Genomic DNA, 12,857 nt, shown 5'->3' on the forward strand with positions numbered 1-12,857 from the left:
CAGTCTTGCTGAAATTATAGGAGTGAGCCACCAGACCAGCTGGTCATATACCCTTCTTTTTTTTTTTGAGACAGAGTCTCGCTCTGTTGCCTAGGCTGGAGTGCAATGGCACGATCTTGGCTCATTGCAACCTCCGCCTCCCAGATTCAAGCAATTCTACTGCCTCAGCCTCCTGAAAAGCTGGGATTACAGGCGTGCACCACCATGCCCTACTAATTTTTGCATTTCTTTTTATTAGAGATGGGATTTCACCATGTTGGTGAGGCTGGTCTTGAACTCCTGACCTTGTGATCTGCCCACCTCGGCCTCCCAAAGTGCTGGGATTACAGGCATGAGCCACCATGCCTGCTGCTCATACACGTTAAATGAGTAAACTTTATGGTATATAAATTATATCTTAAAGCTGTTAGAAACAAACACACAAAGTGGTTACCCTCAGGCATTTGAAAAAAAAAAAGCCACATTTATCTTTGTATGCCACTCCTTTCTATTTAGCCACACATGTATTTTGTTCATGCTTTTTTTTCTAGGTCCTTTGTTTTTTCATGTCTTTCTTGGCCATTGCTCCTCAACAGTGAGTTTAGATGACTTCATTCTTTTTGCCTTACATTCCATTGTATGGATATTCCTTAATGTATATAACTACCTCCTACTGATAAGGATTGAAGTTTTGTTTTCATTCCAGCTACTACAGACAAGGCCACCTTCCAAGGAGATTGTATCAATTCACACGTTTATCAAGGATGTATGGGAGTGCATTTCCTCACATCCTCAGCCACAAGGTATATTATCTTGCTTTTTGATTATTGTCAATCTAACGAGTGGAAAATTATAATTTTATATGTACTTTTTATTTTTTTTAATTTTTTTTTTTTTTTAGATGGAGTCTCGCTTTGTCGCCCAGGCTGGAGTGCAGTGACACGATCTCACCTCACTGCAAGCTCCGCCTCTTGGGTTCACGCCATTTTCCTGCCTCAGCCTCCTGAGTAGCTGGGACTACAGGTGCCCGCTACCACGCCCGGCTGTTTTTTGTATTTTTAGTAGAGATGGGGTTTCACAGTGGTAGCCAGAATGGTCTCCATCTCCTGACCTCGTGATCCACCCGTCTCGTGGCCTCCCAAAGTGCTGGTATTACAGCTGTGAGCCACCACGCCCGGCCATATGTACTTTTTTAATGGCTGAGGTGGAGCCATCTTTCTTATTTTTAAGAGTGTTTGATAACTTGTTTTTGTTCATTGCTCCCTTTGCCTTTTTTTTTTTTCTTTTTCCCTGAGATGGGGGTCTCACTTTGTCTCCGGAGTGCAGTGGCATAATCTTGGCTCACTGGACCCTCGACTTCCCAGGCTCAAGGGATCCTTCCACCTCAGCCTCCCGAGTAACTGGGACTACACATGTACACCTCCACAAGTGGCTAATTTTTGTGTTTCACTAGAGACAGGATTTTGCCATATTGCACACACTGGTCTCGAACTCTTAGCCTCAAGCGATTCACCCGCCTCGGCCTCCCAAAGTGCTGGGATTACAGACGTGTGCCACTGGACCCAGCCTCCTTTGCCAGTCTTAATACTAAGTTATTATTTTGGGAGAATTGCTACATCGAATATCGGCTCTTTGTCATATGTTTCGAGTATTTTTCTAAATTTGTACCTTGTCTTTGATTTTTTCTTTTCTTTTCTTTTTTCTTTTTTTTTTTTTTTTGAGACAGGGTCTTGTCCTCCAGGCTGGGGTGCAGTGGCGCGATCATAGCTCACTGCAGCTCCGACCTCCCGGGCTCAAGTGATCCTCCCACCTCAGCCTGAATAACTGGCACCACGCCCAGCTAATTTTATTTTTTGTAGAGATAGGGGGTCGCACCATGTTGGCCAGGCTGGTCTCTAACTCCTGAGCTCAAGCCATTCTCCCGCCTCGGTCTCCCAAAGTGCTGAGATTGCAGGCGTGAGCCACCGCTCCCAGCCGTCTTTAATATTTTTCACCAGGCGGATAGTCCACGTTTTTGTGTAGTCTTTTTTTTTTTTTTTTTTTTTTTTTTGGTGGCTTCCAATTCTTCCCCTTTCTGGGTGTGTCACTTGGTCTCTCTGAGCCACAGTTTTCTGCTCTATAAAGTGGGGTGACAATGCTCAGCATACGGTTTGCTTTGGCTCGATGAGCGAATGCAGGTCTGAAAGCTTCCGGCACAGGGGCCGACGCTGAGGGGAACGGCGTTAACTTAAGTGCGTCCACGGACGCTGCCTGCCTGCACAGTTGGCTGGCCTCAGCTTCCCGCTGTTCAAGCCCACGTGAGTGGCTCCGCCCCATCTGGCTTCTGACCAATGGACGAGCTTCCTAAGGCGTACCGCCCCGACTCTAAGCCGCTTGGCTACGAGACGGGCTCCGTCTTGCTCGGAGTCCCGCCCCTTGCCGGGTCGGGCAATGGGCGCCTTCCGTTTGGCGCAGGCCCCGCCCCTGCCGCTCTCCGGCCTGCGGGCCGCAGGGCTCGTTCCGGAGGGCGGGCGCCACGGAGGCCGGAGTGGTCGCAGCTCGGGCGGAGGCCGGGTGGGGCGGGGTTGTAGGGCTGGGGCAGGCGGCGGGCTGCCCGGCGGGACAGCGGCGGCAGCCGGCCGGGGGCGTCCTGAGTTGGCGGACGGGGGCGCTGCCAGCTCCCGAGGGGGCCGCTCGGGCCCCTTCCGGCCCGGGTCTGGTCGGGCCGCAGGAGCAGGGCGGGCTGCGGCGCCCAGTCTGACCCTGGCCTAGGGACTGAGCGCCTGGCCCCAGGGCTGCCGGTGGGGCAGCCATGTGTGGTTCTTGAAGCGCCATGTGGTCTTCTGAAGCGCTTTTACAGTTCTGAAGGGCTTTATATTGCAAACTGATCAAAGCGCTTTGTAGCCCCGGAAGCGCTTAGGCGTCCTCGAAGTAGGGCTGTGCAAAGTGAAGCGCTTCGTGATCTCAAAAGCACGTTGTGGACTTGGAAACCAACGGAAGCCTTTAGTAAATTTTGGATCGCTTTGACTTCTCCGACTCGGTTTGGCATTTCTGAAACCTTGAGAACTGTGATGGGCAGTGGAAAGAAGAGGGAAAGGTCAGTGAGGCTAGCCTGTGGCTCTGCCCTTGTGTCTTGCCCTCCCCCTGGGCGGGGGGGGGGGCGGTGGGAATCTGAGGTGGGACCGCCAGGAAGGGTGGTGTTGGAATCCAGGCCCCCTGTACCTTGCAGGTGCCCATGGCGTCCGAGCGGGGCAAGGTCAAGCACAACTGGAGCAGCACGTCGGAAGGGTGTCCCAGCAAGCGCAGCTGCCTCCGGGAGCCCTGTGATGTGGCCCCCTCCAGCCAGCCAGCTCAGAGGTCTGCATCGCGTTCTGGAGGGCCCGGCACCCCCAAGCGCCTGAAAGCCCAGAAGGAGGACGATGTGGCTTGCTCGCGGAGGTTATCCTGGGGCTCATCCCGCCGCAGAAATAACTCCTCCTCCTCCTCCTCCTCCCCCCATTTCTTGGGCCCAGGTGTGGGCGGGACCGCCTCCAAAGGCTGCCTGATTCGAAGCACTGGGGGGTTCCTGTCTTCAGGGGGATCCCCTCTGCGTCCTGCCAACGCCTCTTTAGAAGAAATGGCTTCTCTAGAGGAGGAAGCCTGCAGCCTTAAGGTAGGTGGCTTCCATGCTTTGCAATCTGTGAAACCGCTTCCACATGGCTTGAGAGGTTGGGGATGGGAATTTTGATGGAAGGAGACTGTAAAACATCACATTCTTGAAGGTCTGGAGGATCTTCCTAGAAGTCCGCTCCACCCAACTCGAAGACCAAGCAGTCTTCCAGGGGCGTGGCCTGAAGTTAAGTAGAGAGGTAGTTTTCAAATTCGGCAGCACTTTGGAACTACTTGGAAAGCTTTAAAATACTTGGGCCTACCTCCTACCTCAGAGAAACTGATTTGTTGGTCTGAGGTGTGGTCTGGGCTTCCAGATTTTTCAGTGCTCCCCAGGTTATTGTAAACGTGCAGCCCCGTTGGAGAATCACTGCAGTAGAAGGTGGATTATGTGTTCAAGAGAAGGATGTATTTATTTTAGTTGTCAGTTTAAAGAATTTTGTGTCCTTGTACTTTGAACCACTCTGAATCACAGAACCAAGAATTGTGGTTCTTGGTGTAGTTCTCTTCCAAAGTCATGGTTTCCAGCATGTTGGGGTTTTGCTTGGTGGTGCTATTTTTTTTTTTTTTTGGAGGTTAAATTGTTAGTTCCCTAATGGAAACATGCAAGAGGGTTTCATAAGTACTTGGAGCAGGCCAAGGAGTGCTTCACAGAGAAGATACATTTAGCTCATCTACTCAATCAACACAACAAATATGTGTTGAGGGTTTAGTTTGTGCCGGGCAATGTTCTAGGTGTTTGGGATTCTTTACTAACAAAACAGATCACTTTCCCCTTAGAGTTTGCATCCTAGGTTTTGAAGCTCTGGATCTTAAGAAGTGAGAGGTTCTGCCTGTGGAGGAGAATGGAGAAACAGTTTTATTTGGGATGAGACGGGCTGCCTCTAGAGAAAATTATTTTACAAAAGCAATTAAAACAGGCCCTAAGGAATATGGGTTTGTTTTTAAGCCTAGCCTTGGTGGTTTCTTTTGTGTAGCTGAGAAAGGAGGCTGTATTTCACTTTGTTTTGGGGACTCATAGGCTAAGTGTCCCTGGTTTTTTCATTGTGGACCTCACTGTCTGAACTTTTGTGTGGGCGCGTGGATTTTTTCTTTTTAAATTCACAAATAATGGTGAGTTGAAAAGCCCTGTCTCTAGCGTAGGAATGCTGAATCTGTCTCAAATCAGGTAAGTATGGGACTTTGCTCCTTCTTGATACAGTTTCAGTAGACTTGGGTACAGCATAAAATAATACCAATTGATTAAATTTAGCTTCACTGACAATTTATAGATAGAGTGAAACCTGGTACTGGGAGAGGCAGGAAATTTATTTTACATAGTCTTTCAGGTGTGCTGAATCCCTGGCTGTCCTAAAGATCTGGAACTCGGGTTTGAGGATGTGGTCTCTAATCTGGGTGGGTCTGATTGTAGGATGGACCCACCTTTCTCTCATTAAGGCTAAAGGAGCCTTGTTTTGCAAGAACCCAATTTAATGGTTTCAATATAAGCACTTGAGGGTTATTGCACGCCAAGCACTGTTGGGTCTGGGAGTGATGAGCTTCTAGGGAGCAGTCTGGTGGGAGGACTGGAGGGGTGGTCACATGACTGCCTACAATGTGGTATGATGGAGCAGTGAACCCAGGAGGCTGGAGAGTGAGGTAGGGGGCAGACTGCAGCAAGGTTTTAGTAGCCAAGGGAATTTGGATTTTATCCTAAGGGCAATGGATTTTATTCTAAGGGACAATTCCCTTAGAATTGTATTCTTTTTTTTTTTTTTTTTTTTTGAGACAGAGTCTTACTGTATCACCCAAGATAGAGTGCAGTGGCGTGATCTCTGCTAACTGCAACCTCCACCACCTGGGTTCAAACAGTTCTCCTGCCTCAGCCTTCCAAGTAGCTGGGACTACAGGTGTGCCCATGCCCAGCTAATCTTTGTATTTTTAGTGGAGATAGGGTTTCGCCTGGTTGGCCAGGCTGGTCTCGAACTCCTGACCTCAAGTGGTCTGCCTGTCTCAGCCTCCCAAAGTGTTGGGATTACAGGTGTGAGCCACCAGGCCTGGCCAATTGTATTCTTTTTTTAAAAAACTTATTTTATTTTTTTGAAACTATTTGGCTGGAGTGCAGTGGCACAATCATGGTTCACTGTAGCCTTGAACTCCTGGGATCAGTCTTCTTAAATAGGTGAGAATATGGGCATGTGCCACCACACCCTGCAGATTAAAAAAATTTTTTGGGGGCTGGGTGCAGTGGCTCACGCCTGTAATCCCAGCACTTTGGGAGGTCAAGGCGGGCGGATCATGAGGTCAGGAGATCGAGACCACCCCTGGCTAACACAGTGAAACCCCGTCTCTACTAAAAATACAAAAAAAAATTAGCTGGGTGTGGTGGCAGGTGCCTGTAGTCCCGGCCACTTGGGAGGCTGAGGCAGGAGAATGGCATGAACCTGGGAGGCAGAGCTTGCAGTAAGCCAAGATCAAGCCACTGTACTTCAGCCTGGGCTACAGCGAGACTCAGTCTCAAAAAAAAAAAAAAAAAAAATTTTTTTTTTTTTTTAATAGAGATGAAGGTCTCGCTCTGTCGCCCAGGCTGGTCTCAAACTCCTGGGCTCAAGCTGTCCTCTCACCTTGTCCTCCCAAAGCCCTGGGATTAGAGGCATGAGCCACTGTACCAGCTGGATTGTCTTCTAAGCAATTAGAATTTATACAAGGCTCTACACAGAAAAGGAAATTGCATTGTAGAAACATCACTCTTGTGAAGATTTTTTTTTTTTTTTTTGAGATGGTGTCTCGCTCTGTCGCCCAGGCTGGAGTGCAGTGGCCAGATCTCAGCTCACTGCAAGCTCCGCCTCCTGGGTTCACGCCATTCTCCTGCCTCAGCCTCCCGAGTAGCTGGGACTACAGGCGCCCGCCACCACGCCGGGCTAGTTTTTGTATTTTTTAGTAGAGACGGGGGTTTCACCGTGTTAGCCAGGATGGTCTCGATCTCCTGACCTCGTGATCCGCCCGTCTCGGCCTCCCAAAGTGCTGGGATTACAGGCTTGAGCCACTGCGTCCGGCCGAAGATTTTTATATTATGCTGATTGTCCATCTCTAGGACTGCTGAGGTCTCTTCCTGGAGCATATGTTTGTCAGTTTAAAAACCAAGTGTACAGTACTTGATTCATTTTGAGGAATTACAGAACACCTCTTACCTTCCACCTTCATCTGTACCTCTTCCTCCCTTGCTCTGCAGTCATCTGTGAACTTGTTTGTCCTGGTCCTAAGTCCTTCAGCAAGCACAGCCGAGGAGTTCTCACAAAAAGCACGTTCGTCTTCCGGTCCTTCTAGAGTCCTCTCACCACTCTCCTGTGTTGGCTCTGTAACCTTTTTTTTTTTTTTTTTTTTTTAAAAACAGGGTCTTGCTCTGTCACCCAGGCCTGAGTGCACTGCCATGATCATAGCTCACTGCAGCTCAACTTCCTGGGCTCAAGCGATCCTCCTGCCTCAGCCTCTCAAGTAGCTGGAACTACAGGCATGTGTAACCCTGCCTGGCTCATTTATTTATTTTATTTTATTTTATTTTTTATTTTTTTTTTGAGATGGAGTCTCGCTCTGTCCCCCAGGCTGGAGTGCAGTGGCCAGATCTCAGCTCACTGCAAGCTCTGCCTCCCGGGTTTACGCCATTCTCCTGTCTCAGCCTCCCAAATAGCTGGGACTACAGGCGCCCGCCACCACACCCGGCTAGTTTTTTGTATTTTTTATTAGAGACGGGGTTTCACCGTGTTAGCCAGGATGGTCTCGATCTCCTGACCTCGTGATCCACCCGTCTTGGCCTCTCAAAGTGCTGGGATTACAGGCTTGAGCCACCGCGCCCGGCCTTTATTTTACTTTTGAGACAGAGTCTTGCTCTGTCATCCAGGCTGGAGTGCAGTGGTGCAATCTTGGCTCACTGCAAGCTCCGCCTCCTGGGTTTACACCATTCTCCTGCCTCAGCCTCCCCAGCAACTGGGACTACAGGTGCACGCTCCCATGCCCGGCTAATTTTTTTGTATTTTTAGTAGAGATGGGATTTCACCGTGTTAGCCAGGATGGTCTGGTCTGAATTTCCTGACCTTGTGATCTGCCCGCCTAGGCCTCCCAGAGTGCTGGGATTATAGGCATGAGCCACTGCGCTCGGCCTGCCTGGCTGATTTTTTGTTTTGTAAAGACGAAAGTCTACCTATGTTGCCCAGGTTGGTCTCAATCTCCTGGGGTTAGGCAGTCCTCCCACCGTGGCTCCCAAAGTGCTGGGATTGCAGGCATGAGCTACTGTGCCTGGCCTTGCTCTGTAAACTTTGAGGGTTACACAGTTGACTTTGTTCCCTTCTCCTACCAGCCTTTAACACATCTTTCTCTGTGCTAGGTCTCAGAATATTCCAAGGGGAAGGTCTTAGACTCATTTTAGAATTGGTAGAGATCCCTGCTGGCTGACCTCACATCATTCCCTTCCTACCTCCAGGACAGTTGTAGACGTTTTATGTTAGCTGATGATCTTCATTTACTCTTCATAGAGAAGATTAACTGTGTGATGAGCATCTACATGTAGTAAAGATTATTTTTGCTATGACATCTAAATGTCTACATTCAATTTGGAGTAGGAAGAATGGAAGGGAAAATTTGAGCATGTACGATAAGGCTTGATCAACTGTGATTCTCGATGTTTGACCTATGGACTGTCACATGATCCCAAGAGTGTCGTGAAGTAGGTGGTATTATCTCTACATATCTGTTAGTAAATATCTTCATATCAATTAAAAAATATTTAAGCACCTGCTCTGTGTAGGCACTGGGCAAATGAGATTCAGAAAGGTTAAATAAGCTGACCAAGGCCATGCAGCTGGTAAGTGGCCGAGCTGTGGGGTAATATCAGATCAGTCCAACTTCAAAGCCAGTGTTCTTTGCACTGCTGCCTCTGGGAGCACCTTCTCTGTCCCAGCCTGGCATCTGATGTAGGGGTGGCAAGATGAAGGTGCCAAGGTTCCTCCCTTGAACTTTCTGCAGGGTGAGTCAGCCCAAGCACAGTAAAGCACTGGGTATCAAGGCTCTCGACTGATAGAGCTTTTGCGCATCCCCTTTCCTGCATTTTCACTTGGCACACGTCCAGTGCTCACGTGGAACACCAGGCTAGGTGCTGTTGGTGCCAAGGACAATCAGGCCATGCTTCATAGACTGAAAAGTCACTCACCACAGGGCAGTGAGTGGAGTGCTGTAACAGGGATGGGTTTGGAGTGCCCAAGGGGCGGGGGAATGAGCAACTGACCATCAGGAAGGTCCTCGCAGAAGAGGTGACACTGAGTCTTACTAATGGACAAGGAGGAGGACAGGACATTTTGGACAGAGGGAGCAATACGTGCCCAAAATGTCACGAAATGCTTGTCTGGGGTGCTTGGGGCACTGCTGGCCCTCCTCTCATCCATGTTCGTCTGCATTCGCTGGACACTTGGAGCAAATTTGGAGGAAGGTGGGAGATGAGGCTAGACAGGAAGGTTGGGGCTAGCCTGCGAAGGGTTCCTGATGAGCTTAGGGGTGGGGATTATTCTGTAGGCAAATGCGGAGCCCTGGAAGGGTTCTAAGCCAATGCTGAAGTGGTAGGGTTTGCATTTTAGAGCTCCTCTGGCATGCTGCAGAGAAAAGGTAGGAGGGAGAAGACAGCAAGCTGGTGAGGAGCTGTTGAAATCCTTCAGGCTACTGGTGATAGGACTGGAGCAACATCTCCCCTTACCTTTCCTTCTTTCCTTTGGAGATGCACAGTTCACCAAGCGGTGCTTCTAGGAGGAACGAACTCTTCCCTTTTTGAAGTCAGGTGGTTTGTCTCTTACCTTATGCCTAGGGTCTACCTACTTCTTACCTTTAGAGCCAGCTATCACCTGCTGAAACTCATCCTCGGTGATGTTGATCCATCTTAGGTCCTCCAGCCTTTAAGAGTGTTTCTCACTGTCTCCCTTTTTTTTTTTTTTCTCCCTTCTCTCCCCTTCCCCCGTCCCCCTTCCCCCTCCACTTCCCTCCCCTCCTCTCCCCTCCCCTCCTGTCTGTCACCCAGGCTGAAGTGCAGTGGTGCATTTGGCTCACTGCATCCTTCACCTCCAGGCTCAGGTGATCTTCCTGCCTCAGCCTCCCAAGTAGGTGGGACTACAGGCAGGCACCACCATGCCCAGCTAATTTTTCTGTATTTTTTGTAGAGGTGAGTTTTTTTTGCCATGTTGCCCAGGCTGTTGTTGAACTTGTGGGCTCGAGCGATCTGCCTGCCTCAGCCTCCCAAAGTTCTGAGATTATAGGCAGGAGCCACCATGCCCGGCCAACAGTGTTTCTCACTTTCATATTTCATTACTCCTTTTCCCTTGGCTTCCAGGATGTTAGGGAGAACTTGAGTTTGAATCCTGGTTCTGCCACTTACAAGCCGTGTAGCAGTTTCACTTTCTGTAAAAGAAGGATGACAGCTGTGACCGTTCTGTAAATTGTAAATCTGTTTGAAGACATAAGGTATATCATTATCCTCCTAATTTTTTTTCCTCCCCCAACTCCAGTCCTGGTCTTCACAACCAGAGATTGCAAAACTGCTGGTCTGTGGACTGGATGTAACCTGCTAGGTCCTTACAGTGTTTAACATTTTGGGACAATTCACATTAAGAATTAATGACTCCAGGCTGGGTGTGGTGGCTCACGCCTGTAATCCCAGCACTTTAGGAGGCTCAGGTGGGCTGATCCCTTGAGGCTGGGAGTTCAAAACCAGCTTGGCCAACATGGAGAAACCTTGTCTCTACCAAAAAGACAAACTTTAGCTGGGTGTGGTGGCACACGCCTGTAATCCTAACTTGTCAGGAGACTGAGGCAGGAGAGTCGCTTGAACCTGAGAGGCAGATGTTGCAAGTGAGCCAAGATGGCGCCACTGCACTCCAGCCTGGGCGACAGTGAGACTGTCTCAAAAAATAGAAGTTGGCCGGGCGTGGTGGCTCAAGCCTGTAATCCCAGCACTTTGGGAGGCCGAGACGGGCGGATCACGAGGTCAGGAGATCGAGACCATCCTGGCTAACCCGGTGAAACCCCGTCTCTACTAAAAAATACAAAAAACTAGCCGGGTGAGGTGGCGGGCGCCTGTAGTCCCAGCTACTCGGGAGGCTGAGGCAGGAGAATGGCATAAACCCGGGAGGCGGAGCTTGCAGTGAGCTGAGATCTGGCCACTGCACTCCAGCCTGGGCGACAGAGCGAGACTCCGTCTCAAAAAAAAAAATAGAAGTTACAACTCCAGTCTAAGTCCCTACCTTGAACTGAAGACTTGAATGACGTCGCCTCCCCACTTTATGTCCCCTTTTCTTGTTTTTCTCCTTGGCAGTTATCACTCTCTAACATACATATTTCACTTGTCTTACCTTTCTCCTGGTTTTCCCTTCCCTCACCAGCTAGAGTGTGAGCTCCAGGAGGCAGACGTTCTTGTATGTTGTTATTACTTTTTTTGGAGACAGCGTCTCCAAAAGGTTGGAGGATCTCCACAGGCTGAAGTGCAGTGGCACAGTCTCGGCTCACTGTGACCTTGACCTTCCAGACTCAAGCAATCCTTCTGTCTCAGCTCCTGGAGTAGCTAGGACTACAGGCATGGGTCACTGCACCCAGCTAATTTTTGTATTTTTCTTGTACAGATGGGGTCTCGCTATGTTGCCCAGGCTGGTCTTGAACTCCTAGGCTCAAATGATCCTCCTGCCTTGGCCTCCCAAAGTGCTGGAATTGCAGGCATGAGCCACCACACCCAGCCTTGTTTTTTTTCATTGAACGCTAAACCCACAGGTCTAGAACCGTGCCTGCTGGCACAGAGTAAGTGCTTAGTAAGTGCTTGCTGAATGGTTGAAAAATGCACTAAATTCAATATTTCTGGTTTTACTTGGAAAAAAACAGAATCTCTAACTCTGATCCTCTACTACCAAATGGCACCAGTAGAGGTGAGGAGCAGCTGTCCGTCTGAGGGTGTAGGCGCTCTTCAGTTTGCTGCAGACCTCACCATCTGTGTTGTATATCTGGCTTCAGCGGGAGCAGAGGGCAGAGGTGGAGAGGCAGTCAAAGTGGAGATTGGGCCTTGACAGACAGGTAGGAACACAAAATGGGATGGAGGCAAGGACATGGCAAGCAGAGGAGATAAGATGTGCCAGCAAATGTGTGAGAGGGTGTGATGGGCCAAGGGTGGCAGGTAGTTGGTGGCAGGCAGAAGAGGGCACCAGAGAAGTGGGGTGGGAAGTTGGGGCTGTGTCTCAACAAGGCAGGCCCTGGGAGTCATCAAGTTTATTATTAGTATTAGAGGCCAGGCACGGTGGCTCGTGCCTGTAATACCAGCACTTTGGGAGGCTAAGGTGGACAGATCACTTGAGGTTAGGCCAACATGGTGAAACCCCATCTCTACTAAAAATAATTTAAAAAAATTAGCCAGGTGTGGTGGCAGATGCTTGTAATCTCAGCTACTCGGGAGGGAGGCTAAAGCACAAGAATCACTTGAACCTCAGAGGCGGAGGTTGCAGTGAGCAGACACTGTGCCACTGCACTCCAGCCTGGGCAACAGAGTGAGATTTCGCCTCAAATATAAATATATATATATATATATATATATATATATTTATTAGAATTCCTTAAATATAAAAAGATATAAAGAAAACAGGCTGGGCATGGTGGCTCACACCTGTAATCCCAGCACTTTGGGAGGCCGAGGTGGGTGGATCACCTGAGGTCAGGAGCTCAAGACCAACCTGGCCAACATGGCGAAACCCCGTCTCTACTAAAAATACAAAAATTAGCTGGTGTGGTTGCATATGCCTGTAATCCCAGGTACTTGGGAGGCTGAGACAGGAGAATCTGTGGAACCTGGGAGACGGAGGTTGCAGTGAGCTGAGATCGCATCACTGCGCTCAAAAAAAAAGAAAAGAGGCCGGGCGCGGTGGCTCAAGCCTGTAATCCCAAGCACTTTGGGAGGCCAAGATGGGCGGATCACAAGGTCAGGAGATCCAGACCATCCTGGCTAACCCGGTGAAACCCTGTCTCTAATAAAAAATACAAAAAACTAGCCGGGCGAGGTGGTGGGCACCTGTAGTCCCAGCTACTAGGGAGGCTGAGGCAGGAGAATGGCGTGAACCCGTGAGGCGGAGCTTGCAGTGAGCTGAGATCTGGCCACTGCACTCCAGCCTGGGCGACAGAGCGAGACTCCGTCTCACAAAAAAAAAAAAAAAAAGAAAACAAAACAAAACAAAAATGACCCATAACCTCCTTTAACAAATAAT

At 49.4% G+C, this 12,857-nt stretch overlaps 1 protein-coding gene across 2 annotated transcripts in view; it reads left to right on the top strand.

Moving 5' to 3' along the window:
- The first annotated feature begins 2,445 nt into the window (after positions 1 to 2,445).
- The window catches only part of LOC105477693 (TatD DNase domain containing 2), a 42,052-nt gene continuing 31,640 nt past the window's right edge, over positions 2,446 to 12,857 (top strand). The window contains exons 1-2 of one of the 2 annotated variants that reach the window (XM_011734333.3): positions 2,446 to 3,055; positions 3,188 to 3,610. In XM_011734333.3, the coding sequence (XP_011732635.2) occupies positions 3,194 to 3,610 (417 nt within the window). In that variant the 5' untranslated portion in view covers positions 2,446 to 3,055; positions 3,188 to 3,193. The remainder of the gene's footprint in view (positions 3,056 to 3,187; positions 3,611 to 12,857) is intronic. The other variant, XR_011620234.1, reaches the window with a different exon arrangement.

The sequence above is a fragment of the Macaca nemestrina genome, chromosome 2 (assembly GCF_043159975.1).
Source record: "Macaca nemestrina isolate mMacNem1 chromosome 2, mMacNem.hap1, whole genome shotgun sequence".
Taxonomy (NCBI): Eukaryota; Metazoa; Chordata; class Mammalia; order Primates; family Cercopithecidae; genus Macaca; species Macaca nemestrina.